This window comes from Choloepus didactylus, chromosome 12, assembly GCF_015220235.1.
Source record: "Choloepus didactylus isolate mChoDid1 chromosome 12, mChoDid1.pri, whole genome shotgun sequence".
Classification (NCBI taxonomy): domain Eukaryota; kingdom Metazoa; phylum Chordata; class Mammalia; order Pilosa; family Megalonychidae; genus Choloepus; species Choloepus didactylus.
Genome location: NC_051318.1, coordinates 64,890,781 through 64,903,511, shown reverse-complemented (window position 1 = coordinate 64,903,511; position 12,731 = coordinate 64,890,781). Strand labels below are relative to the sequence as shown.

At 36.7% G+C, this 12,731-nt stretch overlaps 1 protein-coding gene across 4 annotated transcripts in view; it reads left to right on the top strand.

Moving 5' to 3' along the window:
- Positions 1–12,731, top strand: part of PIBF1 (progesterone immunomodulatory binding factor 1) — a 360,124-nt gene that overhangs the window by 210,259 nt on the left and 137,134 nt on the right. For all 4 annotated transcript variants that reach the window (XR_005211082.1, XM_037799988.1, XM_037799987.1 and 1 more), the window contains one exon: positions 3,987–4,077. Coding sequence is in view for 3 of the 4 variants with exons in the window: in XM_037799988.1 (XP_037655916.1) it covers positions 3,987–4,077 (91 nt within the window). In the remaining variant the exon portion in view is untranslated. The remainder of the gene's footprint in view (positions 1–3,986; positions 4,078–12,731) is intronic.

The following is a 12,731-nucleotide window of genomic DNA, read 5'->3' as shown; positions in this document are numbered from 1 at the left end:
AAATCTTCCCACAAATAAATGCCCAGGGCCAGATGGCTTCACAGGGGAATTCTACCAAACTTTCCAGAAAGAACTGACACCAATCTTACTCAAACTCTTTCAAAACATTGAAGAAAATGGAACACTACCTAACTCATTTTATGAAGCTAACATCAATCTAATACCAAAACCAGGCAAAGATGCTACAAAAAAGGAAAACTACCGGCCAATCTCCCTAATGAATATAGATGCAAAAATCCTCAACAAAATACTTGCAAATCGAATCCAAAGACACATTAAAAAAATCATACACCATGACCAAGTGGGGTTCATTCCAGGCATGCAAGGATGGTTCAACATAAGAAAATCAATCAATGTATTACAACACATTAAAAACTCGAAAGGGAAAAATCAATTGATCATCTCAATAGATGCTGAAAAAGCATTGGACAAAATCCAACATCCCTTTTTGATAAAAACACTTCAAAAGGTAGGAATTGAAGGAAACTTCCTCAACATGATAAAGAGCATATATGAAAAACCCACAGCCAGCATAGTACTCAATGGTGAGAGACTGAAAGCCTTCCCTCTAAGATCAGGAACAAGACAAGGATGCCCGCTGTCACCACTGTTATTCAACATTGTGCTGGAAGTGCTAGCCAGGGCAATCCGGCAAGACAAAGAAATAAAAAGCATCCAAATTGGAAAAGAAGAAGTAAAACTGTCATTGTTTGCAGATGTTATGATCTTATATCTAGAAAACCCTGAGAAATCAACGATACACCTCCTAGAGCTAATAAACAAATTTAGCAAAGTAGCGGGATACAAGATTAATGCACATAAGTCAGTAATGTTTCTATATGCTAGAAATGAACAAACTGAAGTGACACTCAAGAAAAAGATACCATTTTCAATAGCAACTAAAAAAATCAAGTACCTAGGAATAAACTTAACCAAAGATGTAAAAGACCTATACAAAGAAAACTACATAACTCTACTAAAAGAAATAGAAGGGGACCTTAAAAGATGGAAAAATATTCCATGTTCATGGATAGGAAGGCTAAATGTCATTAAGATGTCAATTCTACCCAAACTCATCTACAGATTCAATGCAATCCCAATCAAAATTCCAACAACCTACTTTGCAGACTTGGAAAAGCTAGTTATCAAATTTATTTGGAAAGGGAAGATGCCTCGAATTGCTAAAGACACTCTAAAAAAGAAAAACGAAGTGGGAGGACTTACACTCCCTGACTTTGAAGCTTATTATAAAGCCACAGTTGCCAAAACAGCATGGTACTGGCACAAAGATAGACATATAGATCAATGGAATCGAATTGAGAATTCAGAGATAGACCCTCAGATCTATGGCCGACTGATCTTTGATAAGGCCCCCAAAGTCACTGAACTGAGCCATAATGGTCTTTTCAACAAATGGGGCTGGGAGAGTTGGATATCCATATCCAAAAGAATGAAAGAGGACCCCTACCTCACCCCCTACACAAAAATTAACTCAAAATGGACCAAAGATCTCAATATAAAAGAAAGTACCATAAAACTCCTAGAAGATAATGTAGGAAAACATCTTCAGGACCTTGTATTAGGCGGCCACTTCCTAGACTTTACACCCAAAGCACAAGCAACAAAAGAGAAAATAGATAAATGGGAACTCCTCAAGCTTAGAAGTTTCTGCACCTCAAAGGAATTTCTCAAAAAGGTAAAGAGGCAGCCAACTCAATGGGAAAAAATTTTTGGAAACCATGTATCTGACAAAAGACTGTTATCTTGCATATATAAAGAAATCCTACAACTCAATGACAATAGTACAGACAGCCCAATTATAAAATGGGCAAAAGATATGAAAAGACAGTTCTCTGAAGAGGAAATACAAATGGCCAAGAAACACATGAAAAAATGTTCAGCTTCACTAGCTATTAGAGAGATGCAAATTAAGACCACAATGAGATACCATCTAACACCGGTTAGAATGGCTGCCATTAAACACACAGGAACTACAAATGCTGGAGGGGATGTGGAGAAATTGGAACTCTTATTCATTGCTGGTGGGACTGTATAATGGTTCAGCCACTCTGGAAGTCAGTCTGGCAGTTCCTTAGAAAACTAGATATAGAGCTACCATTCGATCCAGCGATTGCACTTCTCGGTATATACCCGGAAGATCGGAAAGCAGTGACACGAACAGATATCTGCACGCCAATGTTCATAGCAGCATTATTCACAATTGCCAAGAGATGGAAACAACCCAAATGTCCTTCAACAGATGAGTGGATAAATAAAATGTGGTATATACACACGATGGAATACTACGCGGCAGTAAGAAGGAACGATCTGGTGAAACATATGACAACATGGATGAACCTTGAAGACATAATGCTGAGCGAAATAAGCCAGGCACAAAAAGAGAAATATTATATGCTACCACTAATGTGAACTTTGAAAAATGTAAAACAAATGGTTTATAATGTAGAATGTAGGGGAACTAGCAGTAGAGAGCAATTAAGGAAGGGGGAACAATAATCCAAGAAGAACAGATAAGCTATTTAACGTTCTGTGGATGCCGAGAAATGACTATGGTCTGTTAATTTCTGATGGATGTAGTAGGAACAAGTTCACTGAAATGTTGCTATATTATGTAACTTTCTTGGGGTAAAGTAGGAACATGTTGGAAGTTAAGCAGTTATCTTAGGTTAGTTGTCTTTTTCTTACTCCCTTGTTATGGTCTCTTTGAAATGTTCTTTTATTGTATGTTTGTTTTCTTTTTAACTTTTTTTTTCATACAGTTGATTTAAAAAAGAAGGGAAAGTTAAAAAAAAAAAAAAGAAAAAAGACAAACAAGGGAAAAAAAAAAAAGATGTAGTGCCCCCTTGAGGAGCCTGTGGAGAATGCAGGGGTATTCGCCTACCCCACCTCCATGGTTGCTAACATGACCACAGACATAGGGGACTGGTGGTTTGATGGGTTGAGCCCTCTACCATAAGTTTTACCCTTGGGAAGACGGTTGCTGGAAAGGAGAGGCTAGGCCTCCCTGTATTTGTGCCTAAGAGTCTCCTCCTGAATGCCTCTTTGTTGCTCAGATGTGGCCCTCTCTGGCTAAGCCAACTTGAAAGGTGAAATCACTGCCCTCCCCGCTACGTGGGATCAGACACCCAGGGGAGTGAATCTCCCTGGCAACGTGGAATATGACTCCCAGAGAGGAATGTAGACCCGGCATCGTGGGACGGAGAACATCTTCTTGACCAAAAGGGGGATGTGAAAGGAAATGAAATAAGCTTCAGTGGCAGAGAGATTCCAAAACGAGCCGAGAGATCACTCTGGTGGGCACTCTTACGCACACTTTAGACAACTTTTTTTAGGTTCTAAAGAATTGGGGTAGCTGGTGGTGGATACCTGAAACTATTAAACTACAACCCAGAACCCATGAATCTCGAAGACAGTTGTATAAAAATGTAGCTTATGAGGGGTGACAATGGGATTGGGAATGCCATAAGGACCAAACTCCACTTTGTCTAGTTTATGGATGGATGTGTAGAAAAGTAGGGGAAGGAAACAAACAGACAAAGGTACCCAGTGTTCTTTTTTACTTCAATTACTCTTTTTCACTCTAATTATTATTCTTGTTATTTTTGTGTGTGTGCTAATGAAGGTGTCAGGGATTGATTTAGGTGATGAATGTACAACTATGTAATGGTACTGTAAACAATCGAAAGTACAATTTGTTTTGTATGACTGTGTGGTATGTGAATATATCTCAATAAAATGATGATTAAAAAATAAATAAATAAATAAATAAATGGAATAAATCTAGCAAACGAACACTTTAAGAAATATATTTCTATTTATGACTAGCCTTTTGAGATTATGCATTCACTCTTTTTATGTTCTTTTCTTCCCTAATTCATTATTATGACGTCCTTTATTTTCATTTCTGCCATACTTTTTAAGGAAAAAAAAAGTTATTTCACATTATACTCTTTAATATTTTCCAGTTGAAAATGAAGATGAAGCTGAAAGGGTTCTTTTCTCCTATGGCTATGGTGCTAATGTTCCCACAACAGCCAAAAGACGACTAAAGCAAAGGTAAAATCAGTATATATTTGTTTTACTTATCCACTCAAGCTAAATGTCATTACATTCTACTTTTTGATAATGTGCTGAGTTGAGTGACAAAGTAAAGTTATTTTATCCGTGGCATGCATAAATACTAAATTGCTGACAAAATAAAACACAGTAAGTAATAATCATGCATTTCATGTATTTTTAAGTACTTTAATGGTTGGTAGAGTGGAGATGTACATTAGAAATTTTCTAGAATTAGATTCAGTGATAATGAGGCCATTTTAATTTTATTTTCACATGAATTTCATAATAATTACAATGCTTTTTTGTCAATTTTCAGGTTAAAAGTAATTAATTATGCCTCCTTTTTTCTTTACCTTGTTTCTTATTCACCTGCCTACATTCTTTAACACATACTTTTCAGAGAGATAGAAGGACGTAGGTAGCTTATATATTGTGATTGAAAGTATAAAAGTCTTTGTGAAGATCAAGAAAATTTTTGGAAGATCTACCAGGTACCTTGTGAAACACTGTTTAAATACACTGACAGAAAATTGTGCCTATTTTAATCAGTTTTCTATTTGGCTTAGCCAATTCTGTTCCCTAGCTCCTTTTCTCCGAACTAATTTTTCCTACCTGGTTACTATGTTAATCTTTCTTTAAGATTATGCTATTTCCTTTGCAAAAACATCTCACTGCCCTGTTCACTACCACATCAAATGTAAATGTTTCTGCCAGACTTCCAAGCTGCTCCATAATGTGGACCCACCTCTCCAGCCCTATTTACTTCTCTACCCAGTATGAGGTTTATTTCTTTGCCTGTGAACATCTATTTTCTAAATACCACACGATAAAGCATTTATGTTATCTTATTAGCTATAGTTTCCCATGTAATTTCCCCAGCTGGATGGAAAGTTCCTTGAGATCAGCAACTATCTTATTCTTGTTTATTCACCACTGTTTTTGCCTAACACAGTGCCTAACACATACCTATCAGTAGAAATGTTTCTTCATCTGAGTATTTGAGGATTCAAAGCTGTTTATCTTTTATTTCTATATGAATGTATATACATATTTAGAGACATTACGCACTAAGTAAGGAAAATATTTCACCTTAACTCTTGTAGCTAGAATGGTTGATTTTGTCTGATTGGAGATACAAGTATTTCTAGATTGTATGTTTTTTAAAAATCAATTGTAGTCCCATCCATCCCTATTCTCCCCAAAGTCTGTTCAAGGGGCACTAATGGCGACGTAGGATATTTTGTAATTTTTAGCATATATCTGTTTTGGAGCATAATTTTTCCCAGGGAGGACAGAGATGTAGTTTCATGGGTAAAGGATAGGTAAAATACTAAAAATTGAAGTTTGAAGGAGGAAATATATTCCCTTCTCTATTTTAGCATCTGAATCCTCGCCAAGAGAATCTTTGTCACAAGAAAAGAGTTTTGCTGTTGCAAGCTTTCTTTCTTTAGCCCCAAATGCTCAGTTCTTCTAAAATTGAAAGCAATTATTGCTGTTACCTTACTATTTTTTTTTTTTAAGAATTTCTAAAAACAGAACTTGGTTTCTTAATATTCAAAGTGAAGATTTAGAGAATCACAACTGATTCATATTCTGAATAATCCAACTGTCCAAATATTTCTAAAGATTCTATCACTAAGCTATCTATGTGTCTTGAACAAGTGCCTAATGGGCATGCTATTAATATCTCTTGCCTAGCTGGTGCCAGGCATTCTTCTCATGGTGAACCAGAGGGTTATTTTGAGGAAGTGCTTCTCAGGTCATCTAAAATGAGTGAAGGGAAAGTCTAGATATCCAAAGAGGACATCTTACTCATTTATGCATCCCTTTCCTCCATTCATTCAACAACTTTAATTGAATGCATACCATTGCACAAAACTGACCAGTAGCAGAGAGGTACTTGTTAGGGTTTAATGCAGTTCTGAAGTTTTCAAAATCTGCATTTGTCTTTTGTAGTAGATATTTGTAAAGAAGGCAGATTGTTTTGTGCTCTCTTTAAGATGAAAGCAATATAGCCTTTCAGAGAATCTGTGTCTAGTCTTTCACGTTTGAAAGTAAAGCAATGGAAATTTAAGGTGAATTCTAATGACTCAGTCACAGCAGCAAATGAAAGTTTGGATAATGTAGTTTTCATTATACATCAGCCTATTCCAAAATATATTAAAATTTCAGAGGAACTTATTTCCCAGCTACTACACAATATATTTCATTCATACTAAATTTAATCTAAAAATCTCATTAGTTAATAAACAGAGTTAGGTATTTTTAGGGTAACATTTAATTGGAAGGGGATTCTGATTATAAAAATAATGTTTATTTTAGAAAATTAGGAAAATTTCTGGAAACCCTACCATCCAAAGGTAACCATTCATAAATTTATACAGATACATATATTTTCTTAAATATTTAGAATATTATTGTACATAATTTAGTGGTTTATTTTTTATCTTAGAATTATATCAAAAGCAAATTTTTATCATTGCATATCCTTCAAAAAGATAATTTTAATTGTTATCCCCAAATCTTAATTTGTAAGCCTTCTGCTATGAGTACTATATTGCTATTAATAAATTGGATAGCCACTGAAAATTTTCATGAGTTGCCTGTTGCTACCCAAGGAATATTATGAAATTAAAATTAAAAAAATATGTGAAACATATTACACAGTGCCTGGCATAGAGTAGATGTTCAGTAAATGCTGATTTGTTACACCAATTAATATGTTCTTAAAGTAAATAGCATAGTTGATTTTAGAGGAAAACCCAGGGTTCCAAAAACTTTTACTATTCAATTCGAGTTTTAGCTTAACACAATTTTGTTTTAAGGTTTTAATGAGACCTCTTGAAATAATTAGTAGAGATACCCCATGGACATGAACCAATTTTGAGATTCACATTCTTTGATATCAATCAGTTTCTTAAAACATATGCTATAATGCCAGTTTCCTACAAAGTAGTATCATAATTTGTTTTTCTAGTTTTAAAAATAACTCCCCCAAATGTCTCTTAAACACATTTACAAAATAAGATTGCTCATATTTTGAAATTTCAAGAGAGATACAGACAATAACTAAATATTGTGTTAAACTCTGTGGCATAGTTGTGGCATGTTATAAAGGCTTATATAATTAAAGTAGATTAAAATAAAATGGGTTCTTCTTGACTTAACTGAACTTGAAAATCTGAAGTAATGTTTTTGTTTCAGTCATAACTCTGAAAAATAGCAAACGAGATTTTCTGGTTACGTGTTCTGGTTGTGCTCTTTAACCTGCAACACTAAGTGAGTAACACCCAGGCACTGGCGTGGTCTTAGTGTGTGCTTTTCTATTTGTTTTGGCAGATCTGAATGTGGAGACTTTTCTAAAGGATTTTAAGTCTTTCAAATTGCAAGATTTACTGCATAGTATAGACCTTTTGTTTTAGTTTCTGTCTAGTTTTCAAAAGAGCTTTAACTTGAATTTTTCACAGTAGACTATGAAATCATAATAAAGCAGAGGAAACTTGATAACTTTTGTACATAAATTGTTTTCTCCTCCTTTACCCTTATATATATGAGTTCTCATTTTTATCCTTGGAAAAAGTTTGTACTTACTGCATTTGGGTTGGTTTAAGAATAGTTCTTTAAAAAGTTACTGCATTCTGTTCCTGGTCAACTTGGAAATTTAACTTATGCAAGAAGCTAGGGAAAGTTTCATATAATTACAGATAACCACTATGAGACTATTATTTAGTCCTCAGTAATTGCCAGCAGAGCACATAGTACAGGGCCCAAACAAAGCTTTCTAAAACTAGAATCATCCTGGCACATGTGCTCTTTTATAAAACCATTGTTCTTGCCATGCTAATAAAGACAGAACTCTACCCTACTAGAAAGTGAAAAATAATCAAAAAGCCAAATGTTGTTTCAGACCAAGTGACCGTGCCTCACATACACTTATTTATCTTGAGATTTAACAATACTGAGAAAGTATATCACAGTTGAAAGACTTAGGACAGAGCATCAACATCCATTGTGCTTTGGCATCAACAGATATAAATAGAGATCTGCCATGTCCACATTGGCTGAGCTATATTGTATTGTATGTAATAATCTTGATCCAAGAGAAATAACCTTTATTTGGAGATAAGAACTGCTGAGAGATACCAGAGATAACCCATGGGGGAATAATCTTGCCAGGCAACAGGTGACATTTTGGCTTAATGTTTAGATTAATATTCCTGTGGTGTTAGTTTCTAGTTGATGTTGAACTTAATCTTGGTTCAGGTAGAAAATCACATGGCAAAGAAGTATTGAGTGTTGTAACTAATTTAGCATCTCAACAGATAGATTGTAAAAGTATTGCTTTCTTGAAGAGTTCAATACATTCTTTACAAAAAAAAAAAAAAAAAAAAAAATTTAGCAAGAGTCATTTTCCCTGACTGTATCCATAGTTACTCTTTATAAAGAACTTGGAAAGGACTTGGTTTCATTGCGTATGCATTGTGGTTAAGGAGAATTTATCTCTGGCAGTTGAACAATTCTTTATTTGTCTTGCTTTGAATTTCAGTTAAACTAAACTCCCTTCCTTCCCTCCCACTTCTAATATCCCAGCTTTCTGAACAGAATCTACTTATAACACCAAATCACTCACCAAAGCAATATGCCACATTGAAATATGGTATCTATGACAGTTACCTTCTTTCCTTTTTAACATTATATACTTTTTTTTTTATTTTATTTTGAAATAAATTCAAACTTACAGGAACGGTTGCAAAAACAATACAAACCCCATACACAGTACTCCAGCATACCCTGACCCCCCTCCCCCAATACCCCAATTCACCAACTTTAATATCCTGTCACACCACCATTTCTTTCTCTTCCCTCCATCTATCATCCATCATCTATTGCTCTGTCTTCTCAACATATGAGAGCAGGCTGCACATATCCTTGAACAAACAATATAATTCACATATACATTTCCCATGAACAAGAACATTCTTTTATGCATTCCCATTAAGTGCAGCTAAGAAGTTCAAGAAATTCAACGTTGATACAAAGTTTACATTCTGTATTTCCTTTTATTTTTCTTATGTCCCAACTGTGTCCCTTTGAGCCTCTTCTCCTCCATCCTCAGATCCCATCGAGGATCATCCTTGGCATTTAATTGTCATTGTCTATTTAAACTTTTTTTTTTTTCACTTGTGGAAACATATATACAGCTTACATCTTCCCATTCCAACCCCTTCCTAGCATTCCATTAGTGGGATTAATCACATTTAAAATGTTGCAGTGCTATCACCTACCCATGATCCATTACTAGAAATTTCCCTTCACCCCAAACAGATGCCCTACACGCATTTCTTAACTCCCCATTGCCCCTTCCCCCACTTCTCGTAACCCATACTCCACTTTTCATCTCTATGGTCATATTCTCTGATACTTTTCTTTGTGTTTACCGTGGGGCTTAAATTTAACCTCTTAAATCTGTAACAGTCTTGTTTTTCTTTGATACCAACTTAATTTCAATAGGACAGGTAAACTATGTTCCTATACTCCTCCATTCCCCCACCTTTATGTAGTTATTGTCAAAAATTACATATTTTACATTGAGTCCAAAACCACTGATATATCATTATAGTTTATGTATTTTAGATCCTGTAGGAAATAGTGGAGTTATAAATCAAAAATACAGTAGTATTGGTATTTATGTTTTACCATGTGATCTTTACTGGAAATCTTTATTTCCTCATGTGGTTTCAGTCAATTGTTTAGTGTCCCTTCCTTTCTGCCTGCTCAATTCCCTTTAGCATTTCTTATAGGACTGATCTACTGGTGATGAAGTCCCTCAGCTTTTGATTATCTGGGAATGTTTTCATCTCCCCCTCATTTTTACCCTCCAGGTGTTTGTGAATTTTCTAAGTCTCTAATGGTTATTGACTTCTATTTGTATTCCATTGTGGTCAGAGAATGTGCTTTGAATAAATTCAATTTTTTAAAAAAATTTATTGAGGCTTGTTTTATGTCCCAGCATATGGTCTATTCTGGAGAAAGATCCATGATCACTAGAGAAGAATGTGTGTCCTGGTGATTTGGGATGTAATCTTGCATATATGTCTGTTAAATTTCTCTATATCTCTCTCTCCTTTCTTTGTTTCTCTGTCAGTAGGGCTCCCTTTAGTATCTGAAGTAGGGCAGGTCTTTTATTAGCAAAATCTCTCAGCATTTGTTTGTCTGTGAAAAATTTAAGCTATCCCTCAAATTTGAAGGAGAGCTTTACTGGATAAAGTATTCTTGGTTGGAAATTTTTCTCTCTCAGAATTTTAAATATGTCATGCCACTGCCTCTCGCCTCCATGGTGGCCGCTGAGTAGTCACTACTTAGTCTTATGTTGTTTCCTTTGTATGTGGTGAATTGCTTTTCTCTTGCTACTTTCAGAACTTGCTCCTTCTCTTCAGTATTTGACAGTCTGATCAGAATATGTCTTAGAGTGGGTTTATTTGGAGTGGGTTTATTTGGATTTATTCTATTTGGAGTTCGCTGGGCATTTATGCTTTGCGTATTTATACTGTGTAGAAGTTTTGAAAAGGGTTCCCCAACAATTTCTTTGAATACTCTTTCTAGACCTTTACCCTTCTCTTCCCCTTCTGGGACACTAATGAGTCTTAAATTTGGACGTTTTATTTTATCTATAGTATCCCTGAGATCCATTTCAATTTTTTTCCCCATTCTTTCTTTTGTTCTTTCATTTTACATTCTGTGGTCCTCAAGGATGCTGAGTTGTTGTTCAGCTTCCTCTAATCTTGTATTATGAGTTTCCAATGTCTTTTTAATTTGGACAACAGTTTCTTTTATTTCCATAAGATCTTCTGTTTTTTTTATTTACTCTTGCAATGTCTTCTTTATGCTCTTCTAGGGTCTTCTTTATGTCCTTTATATCCTGTGCCATGCTTTTCTTCATGTCCTTTATATCCTGTGCCATGCTCTCATTGTTTGACTTTAGTTCTTTGATTAATTGCGCCAAGTACTGTGTCTCTTTTGATGTTTTGATTTGGGTGTTGGGTTTGGGTTCTCCATGTTGTCTGGTTTTATCATATACTTTAAGATTTTCTGTTGTTTTTGGCCTCTTGACATTTGCTTTACTTGATAGGGTTCTTTCAGGGTCTATAAAATACCAATCTCTAATTTGTCAGATCTATAGCTTGGCGGCATACACTTTCTCTAACTAACCAGGAGGTGGCATTCGCGAGTCACCTATTCCCTTCAAGTCAGTTCTCCCCAACTTTGTCTTTCTGGTGTGTGGGGGTCTGATTCTTGTGGGGTTCAGTTGGTGCACCAAGTTTGGGTGTGTTGTTGGTGCTGTCTGCCCTGAATATGGGGCATGTGTCTGAGAGATTAGGGAGGCAGGGCAGCTTTAATAATCAAACCCTCTAGTGTTCCCAGGGATTTAAGGCTGTTGCAAGAGTCCAAGCCTTCGCCTGAGTCCTGCCACAGATCGTCTTTGTTGCTGACCCACAAGTCCCTGACACTGGCATAGGGTCCCTGGGATTTCCAAGCATGTCCCCCTTCTCAGCCATGTTCTTCCAGGACCTCTGCCGAGGGAAGGCTGTGCCACATCACTAGTGCGCACCGGTCCTCCAGAAAGCCCTGGGCCGCCGGGCTGTGCAGGGGCATTCCCAGCCTGCTTTAAAGATGGTTGAATGGGGCATGTTAATTTCCCCCTCTTTGCACAGCCTTCCCAGCTCCGGGACAATTAGCTGTGGGTGCCCTAAAAGCCACTGTCCATGGCCGATATTGTGGTTTGTGCACGGTGCTGCGGGAAACACTCCCGGTCACACTGGGTTTCTTGGTGTGGCTCTGGTGTGTGGGTCCGGCCCCAGGCAGGAGCATCTCCAGTCCTCAGGGGAGATGGTTGCAAGGGGCGTGGTTTCTTTCTCCTTTTGGCTCTCCTCTGCCCCCCTGGCCCCAAGACAATCAGCAGCGGGTATGGGAAGGGCTATCCTCCATGCCAGACACCAAGGTGTTGGGAGAGCCCTCTCCTGCCATGCTTTACTGCACAGTTCTCACCATTACATCCACAGTCGGTCCCAGTTTTTTTTTTTTTTTTAAAGAATTAGTCTGTCTCCAAACATCAGCCCACAGTTTCCCCACACGGCAGCGCAGCCACCGGTCTTTCAGCCGGCTCACTCACTCGTTTCAGAATGCAGATTCCTGGTTTCACCAAATGCATGGTCCCTGTGGATTTAGCAGACCTTGTCCAGTTGGTGCATCACTGGAACTGGTGTTCTGGGTCACTTTCCAGCTTCTATCTAGTATTTTTCACAGAGGTGTTTTTTTGCCCTGTCTTACCTAGCCACCATCTTGGGTTTTCCCTATATGCTTTTTTATTGCTAGTTCAGTGCTTGGATAATGAACATTAGGTATATGGAGGCTTTACAACCTTGGAATATGGTTTCAAATAATGTGTCATTTGAACAAAACATTTAAAACAAAGTCAATCAGAAGTGCCCTAAAAGCCCAGTCTTTCTGCTATATTTGTAGGCACAAGAGGGAATAAGGAAAACTTCTGTCTTTCTGTAAGTTACATCTGTTGGGGGAGAATAGATTAACACACATGAATGAATATCAAGAAACATACAAAAATATGCAATTTATTATAGTATTGTGTCAAT